The sequence below is a fragment of the Doryrhamphus excisus genome, linkage group LG5 (genome assembly GCF_037039965.1).
Source record: "Doryrhamphus excisus strain RoL-2023G ecotype Guam linkage group LG5, RoL_Dexc_Guam_v1.1, whole genome shotgun sequence".
Lineage (NCBI taxonomy): Eukaryota > Metazoa > Chordata > Actinopteri > Syngnathiformes > Syngnathidae > Doryrhamphus > Doryrhamphus excisus.
The window spans coordinates 20,620,204-20,636,454 of record NC_136361.1 but is presented as its reverse complement, the minus strand read 5'-3'; the positions used below and the strand labels follow the sequence as shown (position 1 = coordinate 20,636,454).

The window sequence follows — 16,251 nt, the reverse complement described above, 5'->3', positions numbered from 1 at the left end:
TCTCAAACACGCGGCCCGCGGGCCAAATGTGGCCCGCAGGACACTAGTTTGAGGCCCCCGCCTTGATATGAAAGTTTAATGTTAGTGCGGCCCGCGCAAGTTTGATATGGATGCTGTATGGTATCATGTACCCAGAAAAAATTATTATGTTTGATTAATGTTCATGTTAAAGGTTAAATAACTGTTAATAGTTATCCTCTCTATCCGTGTGGAAGTGGTAAGTTTTTGGTTTATTTAAGTTTAAATTAAGTTTAAAGGAAATAACTTGAAGGCTACAGTTTAGGTCGCTAGCTCTCTAGTTTGTGAGCTAGCATGTGTCTCGAGCCTGCAGTTGCGCAATATGTTGTAAATAAAAAGAATAAATGTGACTATAGTCGTGTTTTGTCATGTCTATAGGGCTCTAATAATGCTTTGTTCATTTTAATCAGAAAAGAAATAATTTGTCTACCCACCAACTATATGTGGTTTCTTAAGTTTTTATTATTTGTCGTTTTATTATTATTATTATATTTATTTATTTATTACTGATTGATTGATTTTCTTTATTCTTGATTTGTTTATTTATTTTTCATCTTATTTTGTGTTGAAAAATAAAAAGTAAGATATTTGATATATGGAATGTTTTATCAGAGCTTTTCTTGTAGAAAATTGGAACCAAAGCGAAGTTTTGTTTGTTTTTTTGGTTTTAATAAATGCGTTTTTTGGTTTTTTTTTTTTTTTTTTTTGAAAACCTGATGCAGCCCAGTCTCACCCAGACTCGAGCTCCAGTGGCCCCCAAGTAAATTGAGTTTGAGACCCCTGCTTTATGTCTTTGTTAAATGCAAAAATAACGCTGTCAAATATTATTTAAAATCTTTGGATGTTTGCCACTGTCAGGCACCATACTTTATTAATTCTATCTGAAAAAGAGCAAGTACTACCTGTACCTGAGATGATGCCTTCAATGTGTCACATTTTAAAGACTGGATGTCTCCAAAATATCAAAAAGACGAAACGAACCCAAACATTAAGCCACTAAAATGGCCTATATGTTGGAAATGAAATAAAATATAGATTGCGTAAGGCATATATGACTCCCTATTCATGCAGTTTGAAGTGCCCTCTCGCTAGCTAAGAATTCTTCTCATCTCCAGTACCTGTGAATTACACAAAATGATGTGTTCGCCATTTATTTTATCAGTCTACCGTTGTCGCCAGTAATCCCATTATAACATGTCTGTTAGTACAATGGCCAGATATGCTGTGAATAAAGGCGGCCTTTCTTTGCCTTGTCAAAGGTAGGCTGTCTTCCAAATTACTTCTTCAGAAGTTAAAAGGCCCAGTGCCTAATCAGTCTATTATACAGGCTAATAGATGACCAGTAATTGCAACTAATAACTTATTACTCATCTGCGCAAATATTCTAATAGCTTGTATTTAGAAGCCAATTTTTTTCAATGGTATAGCGGGAAAGGGGCATCTATTCACAAGCCAGACAGACCATAGAAACACAAAGAAATACTCCCACAAAGGAAGCTTAGAAAGCAACCTGTAGCATGTTTTTTCTCTCTTCGTCTTCTTTCTCTTTCTGGATTAATGTCTAACCTTATTCACGGGGACCTGAAATCCCGGCTTCGTCTTCATCTCCAAAGACGCAACAGCAAGGCTTTGTTTGCTACTCGGGGGCCCCCTTTCTGAGAGCGAGACGGCACCGAGAATTACAGTTAATGTAGTTCTGACAGCCTGCAAAGGGTGCACGGAGAGCCCAGTGGGGGCCGCAGAGGTGGACAACACTGTGTTTGCTTTGAGTTGCGGTACCAGCGTATTGTCATGAGAGGTAGCAGGATACCTAATGAACGATCATTTCATTTTTTTTCCTAACCTGATGTTCTTCGAGCAACATTGGTACACACACACATACACACGGCACACACAAAAACATGATATCTTTTGCACGAATCACCGTGCATTTAGTTTTTTCTAACTTTGTACTTGTACACATGTGCTGTAATACAGTATATGCATTAGATATAATTACAGCCATCATACTATTGTATTACAGCATGCCAGACAGGGTTTTTTCATAGTCAAAATAATCAATTGGCAATAACAATACAGAAACTATACTATAAAATACAATAGCAATATAGTTTGCTTTGAAAATGGTAATAATTAGTATAAAAAAAGTTGTCATGTTTTCTTCTTCTTCAAACAGGAAGTGATGTCAGGTGTTCACAGCTGATTTTATCTGGACGTGGTTTATGGCTGCAACAGTAGATTGTTCAGATCATTCTATCCTGCAGTAAAAGCCTGTTGTTCTATCGATGAATTCTGGTGTGTGTGAGTACTGACACCGAGTACTGACACCGAGTGACCAGGGTAAAATAATAAACATCATTCACAGCATCTTTGACTACGTCTTATATTTGTATTTTAGTTCATTTAGCCATTGTTATGCTTGGAAATGTTACATTTAGAAAATATTCAGTTTTGATATTATTATTTTTAAACGTTGTAGCTTGAAAATGGTAATAAAGGAATACTGTAAATGAGGAAAAATCAGCAGTATTAGCCAAAGTTTGATGGGAGTAAATTCACTCATTAATTTGCATTATGACATCACCAGACTTGGACATGGTCAGCGCTCGGTCTCCATAATACAACAAACTCATCTTCATCATTAATGTGAATTAAAACTGTCGTAGAGTGAGGCCACAACTTTTTGAACCGCAAGGGACGACTGTGTAGACTTTGGGCGAATGAGAAGTCTTTTGTGGGGAAAAATCGTCCAATTTTTGAGAAAATAATGTGCAATTCTTAATATCAACACAATTGATTACTGACCTTCCAAATGTTAACAATAAGCCTCCCCCCCACGATGCGAACTTGCTGGGGGTCCAATGAGTTGAATCATGTGAATATGAGTTAATACATCAATTAATTGAGTTAATCGTGAAGTTCAACTTTTACTAAAAATGCCCAATGAAGGCAAATCCTCTATCCATCTACTTGAGTTATGTTAACCGTACTGTTTATCATAGTCCAAGAGTGCGACAACAAGATCTTTGAATTAGATCAACACTTGAGAGGAAACATTACCAACAAATATGTTTATTGACCAAAGCGCATTGAGTAGTGAAAGGGGGGGATACAAAGGGAGTAGTTAAAGGGGCAGGACACACAAAAACCCACTGGGAGTATACAGCCCCTGCTGATCAATGACCTCATCAAGAGTCAGTTTGGCTTTCAAAGGCGGCAAGACCAAAGAGCAGCATGGTCTTTGCAGCCCCACAGATAACAAACCAACACCAGACACCCAATAAAGAGACTTCCAGTTCATTTAAAAGCAATTAATATTCTTGGCTAGCCGGCGTGATCTCTTTGGTGTGGCAGGTCTGTACACGCCCCCTGCACTGTAATGGAGTTGACTGGTTAACTTTTGAGTCTGCGACCAGTGTTGGCTGCCTGGGTGAGAGCGCCGATGCGCAGTGGGATGCAGTGTTTAGACCGGAGTGAATGGGCCTGTCTCACAGCCCAGTGCACCCCAAAAGAACCTCCTCTTCTCCATCTTTCTCAATACATGTCTTGTTCTTTCTGTCTTTCCCCCTTTTCTGTCTATCTGTCCTCTTATTCTTCTCCACGTTTTCTCCCAGCGTCTAGCTTGGCTTTTGTTTCCGTTTTCCCCTCCCTTTCTTTCTTTTTTAACTTCTCATTTTCAGTCGATATCAATTGGCCTTCAATGGGAGCAAGGGTTTAAATAGTCAGCCTTTGTATTGTTTGGTAATGATTGTCCTCTCATATTTTTCTCCTTCGAGAACATGCACTCTCGTGCACATCGAGAGTTGCTTCAAAGGCAGATGGATGCCCAGTGTCTTATATTTAAATTATATAATGCAAGCTTCTTTATTGTATCTTGTTTGTAAAAAAGTTAACTTACACCAAATACAGAAACATAGTGACAATGTTTACTGGTTTGAAAATTACTACATATAGAAAGTAGTAAAGTATAGATATAGATACATATTTCATACATATCTCTTACATAACCTGTCATGACCAAATATCATGTTTTCTCATTCCGCGGATAAAAATTGTAGCATGGCTGTGCAAAGATGACATCCGCACGGAATCGAGTTTTATTGTCAATGAAAAACAGTTCCTCCGCTATTTGTTCAGCAATACTTTATAAAAAACGGTTGCGTGGTGGTTGAGTGGTTTGCATGCAGGCCACACAGCTAGGAGACCCGAGTTCAATTCCACCCTCGGCTATCTCTGTGTTGAGTTTGCATGTTCTCCCTGTGAATGCGTGGGTTTTCTTCGCTTTCCTCCCACCTTCCAAAAACATGCTAGGTTAATTGGCGACTCCAAATTGTCCATAGGTATGAATGTGAGTGTGAATGGTTGTTTGTCTATATGTGCCCTGTGATTGGCTGGCCACCAGTCCATGGTGTTCCCGAGCCTCTCGCCCAAGGACAGCTGGGATAGGCTCCAGCATACCTGCGACCCTTGTGAGGATAAGTGGTATCTTCAACCTACTTCATGTATACAGTACATACCTTTTTGTTCAGGATTGCTCTTGACTGTTCAATATTCAGAAATCTGATCATAATTTGAATGCGTTTATTCACATAATAAGGTCCTCGTAATTCCACAAAAGCTGTACCTCATTAACCTTGCTTTGTTGTGTTAAATGACTTATTAACCTTTAACTTGCACTTATGTGAATATCTACTCTTCATTTCTTAACAGAAGTAACACATTTGATGAAACAACTGTAAGCACAATCTTTTTTTATCCCGATTTCCAACTGCTCTTCCATTTAAAGGAAGCAAACGTTATACAGTAGTGCACAAACGTCTGTCCTTGAGGATGACTGAGAAAGGTTGGTCGTCAGAGACCTCTTCCAACAAGTTGAATGGTAATGACAAGTGCATTAGCAGTCAGTCGCCTGGTTGTTTACTAGGCTGAAGGTAATGGGGAAATCAATGAACCGCAGTTAGCACATCTTTACCAACCGACACAGCTCAACAATAAAGATCTCATCCAGCAGTAGAACTCATTTGTCTTTAGCACTGATACAGCCCATATGATGGAGAATGAAAATAAATGTATTGGAAAAGGTTTGTTTTAGCAGAAATTAGTACCAAATTGACCAGTGAAATGTTTTTCTCTTATAGCGTTCAATATGTGCTGCCCGTGGGCCTCAATTAAATCCAACTTGCAACTTTTTAGGTAATTAATGGATGACAGACACTTGACGTGTTCTTTTTCCAGCCATGTAAACAAATTTGAAATGCATACAGAGGATAATTTAACAATTAACAATGTTTACGTTTAGTTCGTAGTTCAGTAGAAATGCCATACTGAAAGGTGTTTTTGCCTTTCTGAGGTAAACATTCATTCTCATTTTCTACCGCTTTTCCTCACGAGGGTCGCGGGGGTTGCTGGAGCCTATCCCAGTTGTCTTCAGGCGAGAGGCAGGGTACACCCTGGACTGGTTGCCAGCCAATCACAGGCCACATATAGACAAACAACCATTCACACTCACATTCATACCTATGGACAATTTGGAAATTAACCTAGCATGTTTTTGGAATGTGGGAGGAAACCGGAGTACCCGGAGAAAACCCACGCATGCACGGGGAGAACATGCAAACGCCACACAGAGATGGCCGAGGGTGGAATTGAACTCGGGTCTCCTAGCTGTGAGGTCTGCGCACTAACCATTTGACCGCCGTGCAGCCCGTTTTGTATTATTAAGGAAGAAAAAAATCCAAACCTGCATGGCCTTGTGTAAAAACATAAATGAATTTAAATGAGATCTATCGGTCATTTCTAAAGTTTGGGACTCCAGCAAACCACAGTGAGAGTCATTATCCACAAAACACAGAACAGTAGTGAACCTTATTTCCGGGGAGAGGGCAAAATTACCCCAAAAGCACAGTGACAACTCATAAAACACCGCACAACAACATCCAAAGAAGTGAGTTCCAAAGACAAAAACCACTGTTGAACAATAACAACATTAAGGCTCTGCTCAATTTCGCCAGAAAAATGTAATCCTATTGAGATGTTGTGGTATGACCTTATGGGGTTCTTCATGCTGGAAATGTGACTGAATTACAACAATTCTGCAAAGAGGAGTTTGCCAAAGAGCTACAGCGCTGTAAGACACTCATTGCAAGTTACTTGATTGCAGATGTTGCTACTGAGGGTAGCCCAACCAGTTATTAGGTTTAGGTAGCAATCACACAGGGCCATATCGGTTTGGATTTGTTTTTCCTCCCTTCATAAAAACTTTAATTTAAAAGCTGGGGAGAATATGCAAACTCCACACAGAGATGGCCGAGGGTGGAATTGAACCCTGGTCTCCTAGCTGTGAGGTCTGCATGCTAACCACTGGACCAACATGCACCTCTGAAGTAAACAAATATATGGTAAAAAACAGCTATAGCGCTATCCGTCCTTCAATATTTGATATGGGTGGTATAGCCAAAATGGTTATTGTTCATTTTGCAACGTAAACATCAATGTTCAAATTGCCAATTTCCCAAATCTCCCTGCTAATGTTTGGATTTGAATTGTAAATGTTTGCAAGTTGAACATAAATAGACTCCTGAGCCCTCAGACCTGACTGCTTTATGCGAAGGACATGAACAATAGGTATTATAGTTTTAACAAACCTGAGCAAATGAAAATTCATTCCTCATTATTCATGACATCAAACAAACAGAGCTGGGGCCCGAAGCGGCCTCATTTGCAGCTGAATGTGGAAGGCTGCGGAGACAGTGGCCTGTTTAGCATGTGTATGTGTTGCAGAGGTGGTGGAGGGATGGAGGAGGAGTGGGTACCAGTGGGCCACAGCTGGTGTGTCACAGTCCCAACCTTCTACCTGCTGCTATCACAACTGACACACCGAGGCCCAACTATAGGGACTAATCCCACCGAAGTCGTGCTCCGTCCATCAAGTGTTTTGCTTCCTTATCAATCTGAGGCTCCTTCTCGTGCCCCTGTTCAGTTAAAAACCTCAGAACGCTTTGACATCAGAAACCGCATGAGTTCTCTGACCTGTAAGGCAGAGCAGGGGCTGTACCAAAGCAAATGGTAGATGATGCATTGATTTACATGCACAGCTGTCCATCTCCCCGTCCACTCTCTTTGCCTCCAGTTAGTCGTGTGCATGCATGTCAACATGCATCACTTTCACCTCAAGGTGTCTTTACATTTTTTTTCTTGCATGTGAGTGTTTCATTCCCTCCCCCTGTGCAGTTCTGGGAAACCAGTTGTGTCGGTTTACTCTACCTGGTTTACCTGCTTCAGGAGAGCAGGCTGCCAACAACGGCAACATCAGTCCCGGTTTATGCGGTCAGGCTGCTTGCATGCTGTGTGCATGTCATGTCATTTGTTCCATCTCTGTCAAGAAATGTCTGACCAGTTGTGCATGATGACTACCTGTGTTCGTTGTCCGGATCTACCTGCAGCTGAGCAGTCGCTAAGGATCGCCGGACTGAGACGGGGATAAGCAGCCACTGTCGCTCAGTCGCAAACTTTTTTTGTTCAATCAAGCATGCTTTGTCGCATAACTGCCAGGACATATCCAGGTACACTTTGAGGCCAGTTTTTTTGCAGGAATAGTGTCTAAACCAGACTTGGAAATATTACCAGAAATATTTGTATTTGATTCAAAGGTGACATTTTGCAGTTGTTTACACAACAGCAGCATTTTGGAGCCTCATAATGTCAACATTTGGAATGTTTTTGTTTTGTATGCACATGTTAACACTGAAAATGTAAACAAACGGAACCTATATACAAACAGAAGACATGCATATAGTATGTGCTCAGTGTTCCATGTAGACATGTATAGGTGTCGCAACCAGAAGAACAATGGCAGACCACAGCACTGTGGGTGTTTTTGTGCAATAACGTCCTTCATCCAGAGAGTATTAACTGAATTGCCTCTGCAACCGGTAGAATCATATGGGCCATTACTGCTATTTTTTATTTTTATTTTTGTTCATATTACTTGAACCAGTGCTTATTAATCAATGAGAAAAAATATTAGTCAAGCTCCAGATCTTGAATTTTACTCTCTACCAAAAAATCCTTAAGGAGAACTTTGGTTCTTCAGCAGGACAATAATCCAAAACACACCAGCAAGTTCACCTCTGAATGACAAAAAACAAAGACGATCAAAACGGAGGTTTGTATCCCCAAGCTCAACAGGAGGTGATCAGACTTTTACAGCAAAGTATCAGAACCCTACATCAATAGGTGTGGTGTATAGTTAAAGTCCAGCTCTGAATCATATTGAGATGTTGCGGTATGACCCTAAAAGATGCTTCATACTGGAAAAACCCTCCAATGTGACTGAATTACAACAATTCTGCAAAGATGAATGAGCCAAAATACAGCACAGTAGTCAATATGAGTTGGGTTCTAGACAGAATTCCACATTTTTGTTGAGTCTATGTGTCGATTCTACTCAAGTCTGGTCTGAACATTTATTTGCAGTTGCACAAGGCTGACCTTTGCAGGTCACATCAAATATTGAACTGAATGAATACCACAACTCTGACCTTTTGTTGTTCCTCTTGTTCCTGAGCACATTGTATACAGTGAAGTGTCACTTATGATTGCAGTTTTGTGACCCTGCGCGTTTGTGCCCTTTCCCTATGAAAATGAGTGCAGTGAACTGCATTCCTGGGAGTCCAGCAAAAGTCTGCTTTGTCATATTGTATCTTTTTGAACTCTTGTCTATGGCCTGAAAACAGCTGAAGTGAGGCCCCGTGATCAAGGACATGGTTTATAGAAGAGAATGAACTATCGTCGGGAAACATGTCAGCCTTGGCTCGCCATTGAGGTCTGGGTTTCAATCCAAATTTACACAGTCACATTGTTGCAACCCGTTTTGTCCCCAGTTGTTTCCAATTAGAGGATGTTTACCTGCAAGGAGGGTGTCAGTGGGAGAGTTTTTGGTTTGAAAACAATGCTTTGGAATCTGGTCCAGATTGATGTAGGGGTCTGATGTCACAGGACAATTCATTAGATACACCTGCAAACTCCAAATTTGCATTGAGTTTCTCTTAAGAACGATCTGCAACATTCCTTGGATTTCCTATACGGTCTGTTTTATCTTATTCCACCCATGGATCGCCTTCGGGCACGCCCACTCCGCTGTGATTGGTCACACTCCAAAGCACTATGGACTACCTCCGGAATACAGTACGTTCAGTACCTGCGTGGGTGTTAGATTTCCTTGTTGCCAGATTGTTCCTTGATCCTCGCCTGTACGCCATGCTCCCATGCTTTGTGTTTTTTTCCATTAGCTTTTAGCCTAGCTGTTTTTTGCTCCAATATTGGTTTTTGTAGCAGCTCTTGCTAGGATACATTCCTACTTGGTTCTCAGCAGTATCTTGTGTTATTTTTCCTGCTTGGTTTTCAGTGGTTTGCAGTGTCCTTTGTTACTTCCTGTTTCGTACTTTGTTTTCCTTTTTGTGGCCTTGTCTGGTATTTTTATTTTTTTTTTTGGCTCTGTATATTTTTGTATCGCATTGTACGTTTTATTCCCGTGGAATAAAATTCTCCTCACTGCCTCTTGTGTTCCAAACACTGGCTTACGCCGATTCTTGACACAGATGTTCCAGATCTCCTGACTCTGTGACCAACATGCTAACCACCAGGCCACCATGCTGCTTCATTAGTGAATATCAGGAAGAAAAATTCAAGAGGCTCATAATGTCACTTTCATGATTTTAGACCCAACAGAATGCTTGGATCTCTATAATTCTGAAAATATTGCTATCTGGAAAAAAAGGCCATGGGTGGATTGCATTAGCTGGTTATGCTACCTGCTGTGAAAGCATTGTGGTGTGCTTTCCATTGCTGTTATTTTTAAATCACACTTGCACGCTCAGGCACGCAACAATGCCAGTGTCATTGTGTCTGCATCTTAACAACATCCTCATAACTCTGCATCCTTGTCAGGCTTACATGACATCACTTCATGTCACATCATGCATGCCCGGTGGAGATAAGGCAGGCTAAAGCTAGCCTTTTTCATTGACTCATTTTCAAAAATGCCATCAAAATTTAAACAAACAAAATAATCACAAAGTGTATTATTATCAATATTTTCATCATTATAATTGCAGTTTAACAAATAAAATATGGTATTATATAGGCCTATTTGTAATTTATTTGAAATCGAATCCAACACATACAAGGACTCAATCATAAGAACTGTTCAAGCTGAAGTTATTAAAAAAAAAAAAAACACTTAAAATATTTGTTTCAATTTGATTTATTAAAAAAACAAACACATATCGGACAGGGGTAAAATTGTGTCCTCTGACAATGTCACGTATAAACAAGTGCATACAACACTGTAATGTGAAATATCATACTTTACACATCTTTACATAGATCAAGTCAATACATTTTCTCTCTGTAGAAATAATTCCATAAATAAACTGGGCGCTGCTGGTTGGTTCTTTCAGAACAGCGTGCCTCGGCAAGAAAGTGCAAATTTAAGTACAGTGTGTTCATGAGTGAGGCGCAAGGATCATCTGAAGTAAAGTAAATATGTTTAATTCTCATAATAATCATCAGGCAGCCATTTGGTTGCGGTGAAATGTCCATTTTCTTTTCCTTAAAGTGCAGTTGAGACAGTTTTTAGGGAAGTGTGACTTGTGTTAATTTTACAATTTAAATAATGTTAAACAAATATAAAACAACTTTTTTAAACCACTTTTATGCGCCAGTTTGGTGGAATGCGGTGTTAATTTTCAAATCATGCCTTGAGTGAAACGGGGTGATACATTAAAAACAGACAGGCCCGTATTTTTTTATCGCTGCAAAAGAAAAATGTACAAAAGTACTAATAGACGGTACTTTTCAACTCGGTCCAGTTTCATACAGTCCCATCGTCGCTTTTTATTTGTTTTTATAAGACAGGGGTGTCCAAACTTTTTCCACCAAGTGTCACTAAAAATCAGAGAATGCAGGAGGGGATGTTTCCATAATTATTTTTTTGCTCTATTTTGCACCTTTTTGCTCCTTGTTTCCCTTATTTGTTTAGTTTTATTTCTACAACGTGCCACAGGCCAATAAACGGGCCACCAATGGCCCCTGGGCCAGACTTTGGACACCCCTGCTATAAAATATAGTGTTATTAAGTAAACAAACCAAATGGCAATCTTCAGAAAACAGCAACAAAGGTGTCGATAAGGGTCTTTGAATTGTAACTGGTATACAAAAAACGGGCAATGTTTCGACTCAGTCGTTATTCTTGCTGGATTCGGGCTCACTTTGGTCGTCGGTGAAGCAGACGTCCACGTCGCTGTCGTTGTCGCTCTTCGGTTCTGCTCCTTCAAACAGACCCGTCTTATCGTCCAGCTTCCGGATGGTCTGCCCGGGATGTCTGGACTTGACGTGCCTTTCTAGGTCCCTCCTCCGCACCAGAACCTTTCCGCAGAAGTCGCACCTGTAGGGGGTGTTTCCCTCGGCGTGGAGCCGGATGTGCTTGTTCAGGTTGCTGGGGTCCCCGAAGGGCCGGAAGCACACTTTGCACTTGAGCGGTTTGTAGCCCGTGTGAGTCCTCATGTGGATCTTCAGGCCGTACTTCCTGGAGTACAGCTTACCGCAGTACAGACATAAGTGTCCCTTTTTGGGTTTTCCTGAGCTGGCATTACCGGCGCTGCCAGCTGGTAAGGGGTCTAATCTGGCCCGGTTCTTCTCCGCGGCTATTTCGGACAGCTGCTGGGTGTGCATGGCTATCTCCCGGTCGATGTTAGTGATGGAGCCCAAGTCTTGGCTGATGGGGGGTGCGCCGAAGTAGGGCATGGTGTCGGGGTACTTGAGGAGGTTGCTGAAATGGAATTTAAGAGGGTAATAAGGTGAACTGTACAGCAGCTCCCCGTTGTAGACGGTGAAGGGCATGAGTGGGATGTTGCAGTCGCCGCCATAAGTCTTAACGCCGTCGAAATGAGGAAGAGAAAACCTTTCAAAATGGAGTCCCGGGGGCACGTGGGGGTACCGGGAAGGAGACAGACCGGTGTGCACGCGACTTTCAACTTGCTTGAAAGCTGACGTCTCCTCCACGTGAGGCAGCAGCGGAAAGCCCCGGATGGAGTTGGCGCACGGCACCATAGGAGCGTCCATGATGGCGGGGGCACACTTAGCTGCGGGGGTCCCGCTTCCGTTCAGCGTCTCGCCAACACTTCTCATCGGCTTCATGTTCCCGATAAGTTTGGCAAACCCCAATCCGCCCATCTTGGAACCGGGGTCCTCTCTGTGGGCTTCACTGACCGGGGCTTTGGTGACGCCGGTGGGCTTGAAGGCGGAGCGAACACCCGGGTGGAAGCCCATGGAGCTCAGCACCGAGGACGCAGAACCGAGGCCGAGCATATGTGCGTGGTTTCGGGATGACGTGACGCTCATGTCTAGGGCTCTGTCCTGCTCCTCGGAGCTGCTTTTCTTCACCAGCCCGGCCTTGCCCAAGAAAGGCGAGGACAGAGGTCGCCTGTTGGAGTCTGAGATGGAGGAGATGTTCTGAGAGATCCTCGGGGAGGAGGAAGTGTTGGGGATGTCCCCAGATTTTGGAGACCTGCTGTAGGTCTCGGTTCCTCTGGCTTGTTCGCTGTTCACGAAGCCACGACAGTTGCTCAGGGCGCAGTGGAAGTGGACGTGGGCTTTGAGTGTGTTGGGGTATTTGAAGATTCTCCAGCAGTACCAGCAGATGTAACGCTCCTCGCCTGCGTGGCAGAAACATCAGATGATCAGTGATGATGGATGAGCGTGAGATAATGATTGTAGGTGATATACAACATTATGAAATCATAAATGAATTTAAAGATACAGTAACCAGGTAATGTCTGTTGCCCTATAATGCATATATATTTTTTCCATTTAAATGTTTATTATGGGATGGCTCTGTATCACACTGATGGCTCACTCTAATATTATTTATTATTATTTATTAATATAATACATTTCTTTATAATTCAAAATGTATTTATAAATTAATTTTTAATATAAATAATGTATTAATGTTTTTGAGAATGAAAATTAATACATTAGAATATCTTTGAAACGTTCATTTATTTCAGCAGCCCAGTTTTAAAAATGCTATATATTCTTGAGAATCACTATTTCAATAATGTATTTTGATTATAAATATACCTAATTAAGTATAATCAAATTTGATAAATTTGTTAAAAAAGTACTGCATATTCGTGCTTAATTAGGTAATTAAATGCAAATACTTCCTGAGTCTTAATTGGCCTCTTAATTGAACAACGAAATCGAATCCCTTTTGCAGGATATTCAAATATATTGAGATGCGTATAGACATATCTTTACAATGCAATCGAATTTTTGACTTTAATAAAACCTTGACACAGATTATTCGATTTTGGTCGAAGTCCGTTTATTCATTGGTAAACGTAACAGGTACGGAGACCTGTACAAACAGAAGAACCGTTTGACCAGGTCTTAATTCCACTAGTTGCAAAGGGTGACAGCCGGGCCGAGTCATGTTTTTAATGACTCCCAGGCGAGCGTTCAGAGGTTGATATAGATGTAATGATTTTGTAATCCTCACCCCTCGCCATTGTTAATGATTCCCATCAAAAAGCGCACACGCCCAGCCCAATCTGGCGCTCAGAAAGCGATGCATTGAAGGCTCCACTTTCCTTTCCTCTGCCGTGGAAGTCACAGCAGCTGTGGCTTGAAATCGCAAGTCTGCAGAAACAATGAGGCCGGCCCATCTGTTGACGCCTAATAATGGGACGCAGCGTATGTCCAGGAGCGTATACACGGTGTGCTGGGCCGGGGGAATCAGGGCAATATACACCCCACATAAAAGTCAGCATTCATTAGGCCACAATACCTTAACGCACCCACCTAATTTACCGTGAAGCACTTGGTTTTTTTCTAATTTATTTGCTTTTGAATGCATGAATATTAATGGCATGGTGACATTCGTTAACCTCCATATAAATCAACGCTCTTCTTTTTCAGGGCTGCAGAGACGCGCCGGTTTGTGTTTCTGTTTGGGGGTTTTTTTATCCAAATTTCAAGTGCTGTAATTAATCTCTTTTATTAAACAGAGCTTTGATATAGTTTTGATCTTTTTTTTTTAAAAAAAGAAACCCTCAGATGTGAAATAATTATCCACTGTCGATTAAAGGAATGTATTTAATTATATGTGTAAATGATATTTTCCAAACGGATTATCTCGTAGCGAGTTGAGTATTCTATTGAGATTACGAGCATTTAGGATAATCCCAAAGCACCAAAGCCATTATGGGAATGTTTCCATTGAGATTAAATAAGAATTAATCAAGCTTCACAACTTTAAAACTGGATGTTTTCGAATTATTGCAGCATATTTCTATGGAATTCGTTTTTCCTGCACTTTTTGAGTCATTTAAATGCAACACCATATCGAATGGCAAAATGTCTGTAAAGGTTTTTTGTTCAAATAACTTTATTGGATTGCTTTTTCAAGGCTGCCTGAGGAAAATGACAACATTCGATTGATTTAAAGAGGCCGCCATTGGCAGCCTTTAACAGTGCACTGATCCATCCATCAATGAACAAAATGATTTCTAACTCGCTCGGTTATTACGATTATATCACGATTGCATTATCTCCATCCATACCTTTTTCGTCATGCGTGGGGGTGGCCGTGGTGGGGATGTCATACCACTGAGCCAAAGCGTTAGAATACCAAACACTCAGCTCCTCTCCTGCTGGGATTTCTCGCATCACTCGGTAAAAAATCTTTATATAAAAAAAAGAATAAAAAATAAATGAGGGATGCTATTTGAAGCATCCATAAGGTTAATTAATATTCACAAACAGACAGTTAGAATGGGGGAATATTTACCTGTCCGCCAGGTAGATCAGACACAGCCTCCAAGTTTTGTTCTTGACTGTTTCTGGCTGCTCGAATGAGTCCAATCCAGTCCGGAACCGGACAGCCAGACTCGTCCACAAACTCCTCCCTCACCAAACGAATCTAACAAAAACCCAAATTCATATTTTAACACTTAAACTTCCACATTTAACAGATTTTAAACTCAATTTTTCGTTTTCATACCACAGCATCATTACTTTCAAGTGCGTATTTTGCCACCTTAAGGTGTTGGCGCTCAAGCGTGAGGGAAAAAAGGCGCTCCTAATGCGTCTTTATCCGCTCTGCTGATAATTTACTAAAGTGAATGACACACAGGGCTAATTGACTTGATATGGGAAACGAATTTGAGGAGTGTCAGAGCGTTTCTAAACTGTTCAAGGACATTAAAGATCCAAGCGTGACATTTGACACGGAGATTGCACCTGATGATCGCTTGCAGCCCGGGGGCCATGCATTTAGATGCATCAATCACAAGCCCTGACAGCCGCAACAATAACACTGGAGCCCCTGGTTGCATTTATAAGGGTATTTTTTGTACTATTGTTTCTTCATAAATAAAAAAAATCTATGAATGGTATTTAGATATTAAAATAATTCTTAAAATTATGAACTATACTGATATGAAATCACTGTATTTATGTATTTTTTTTCCCTCGCCCCAAGCTGCAGTGACATCTTTCTATGGCCACATTCCATTAAAAGTCAACATCTGATCGGGATAACAGGCCCTCCCCGCCAGGAGGGGTAAATGTGAGGCTTCTGGGGGCATGAAAGCTGCACACAGCAGCCATGCTTGCCCATTAGGACGGTTAAGTAGAAGCCCAGACTGACAAGTTGGCCACTTATTGGGCTCAATTATTTCCAGCCTGACAACCCAAAGCCATTAATAAGGCAGCAGCCGATTGAGCTTGACAGTGCTGCTTTAAAACCCCCAAAACAAGTTATTTCGTTCAATAATACGCATAATTCGTCATATAGATATTTGTGCATTATTTGAATTTGATTTTTAAGAATTATTATGCAAATATTATTAGTTTGTATTGCTTTCAAAGTTTAAAAGTTACCTTTTTCTTGGGCCCAACTTCTTTGCGATCCGACACGTACTTCCCCAGTTTAAAGACGCCCGGCACCGGTCCTATCCGGAGCCCGGCCGGGATTCCACAGTCTGCAACCACACTCACGGTGGTGGACGCCCGGGTGGCTTGCATGGCGTGGGGTGAGATCAGAACCATGAAGGCTGATGGAAGCAGAGTGGGAGAGTGCAGGGAAGATGGTTCAAGGATGATTGGGAGGAGGAGGAGGAGGACTGGCCGATATCCGCCCTCAAAGTGACGCGGTGGCGTTATGCA

General features: G+C 41.4%; 1 protein-coding gene across 1 annotated transcript; it reads right to left on the bottom strand.

Moving 5' to 3' along the window:
• Positions 1-10,188: 10,188 nt before the first annotated feature.
• On the bottom strand, positions 10,189-16,251 carry prdm13 (PR domain containing 13). Its single transcript, XM_058053372.2, has 4 exons — positions 15,967-16,251; positions 14,873-15,004; positions 14,646-14,766; positions 10,189-12,734 (listed from the first exon to the last, which is right to left on the bottom strand). Exons 1-4 carry the CDS (start codon positions 16,132-16,134, stop codon positions 11,257-11,259), a joined length of 1,899 nt encoding a protein of 632 aa, XP_057909355.2. The 5' UTR covers positions 16,135-16,251; the 3' UTR covers positions 10,189-11,256.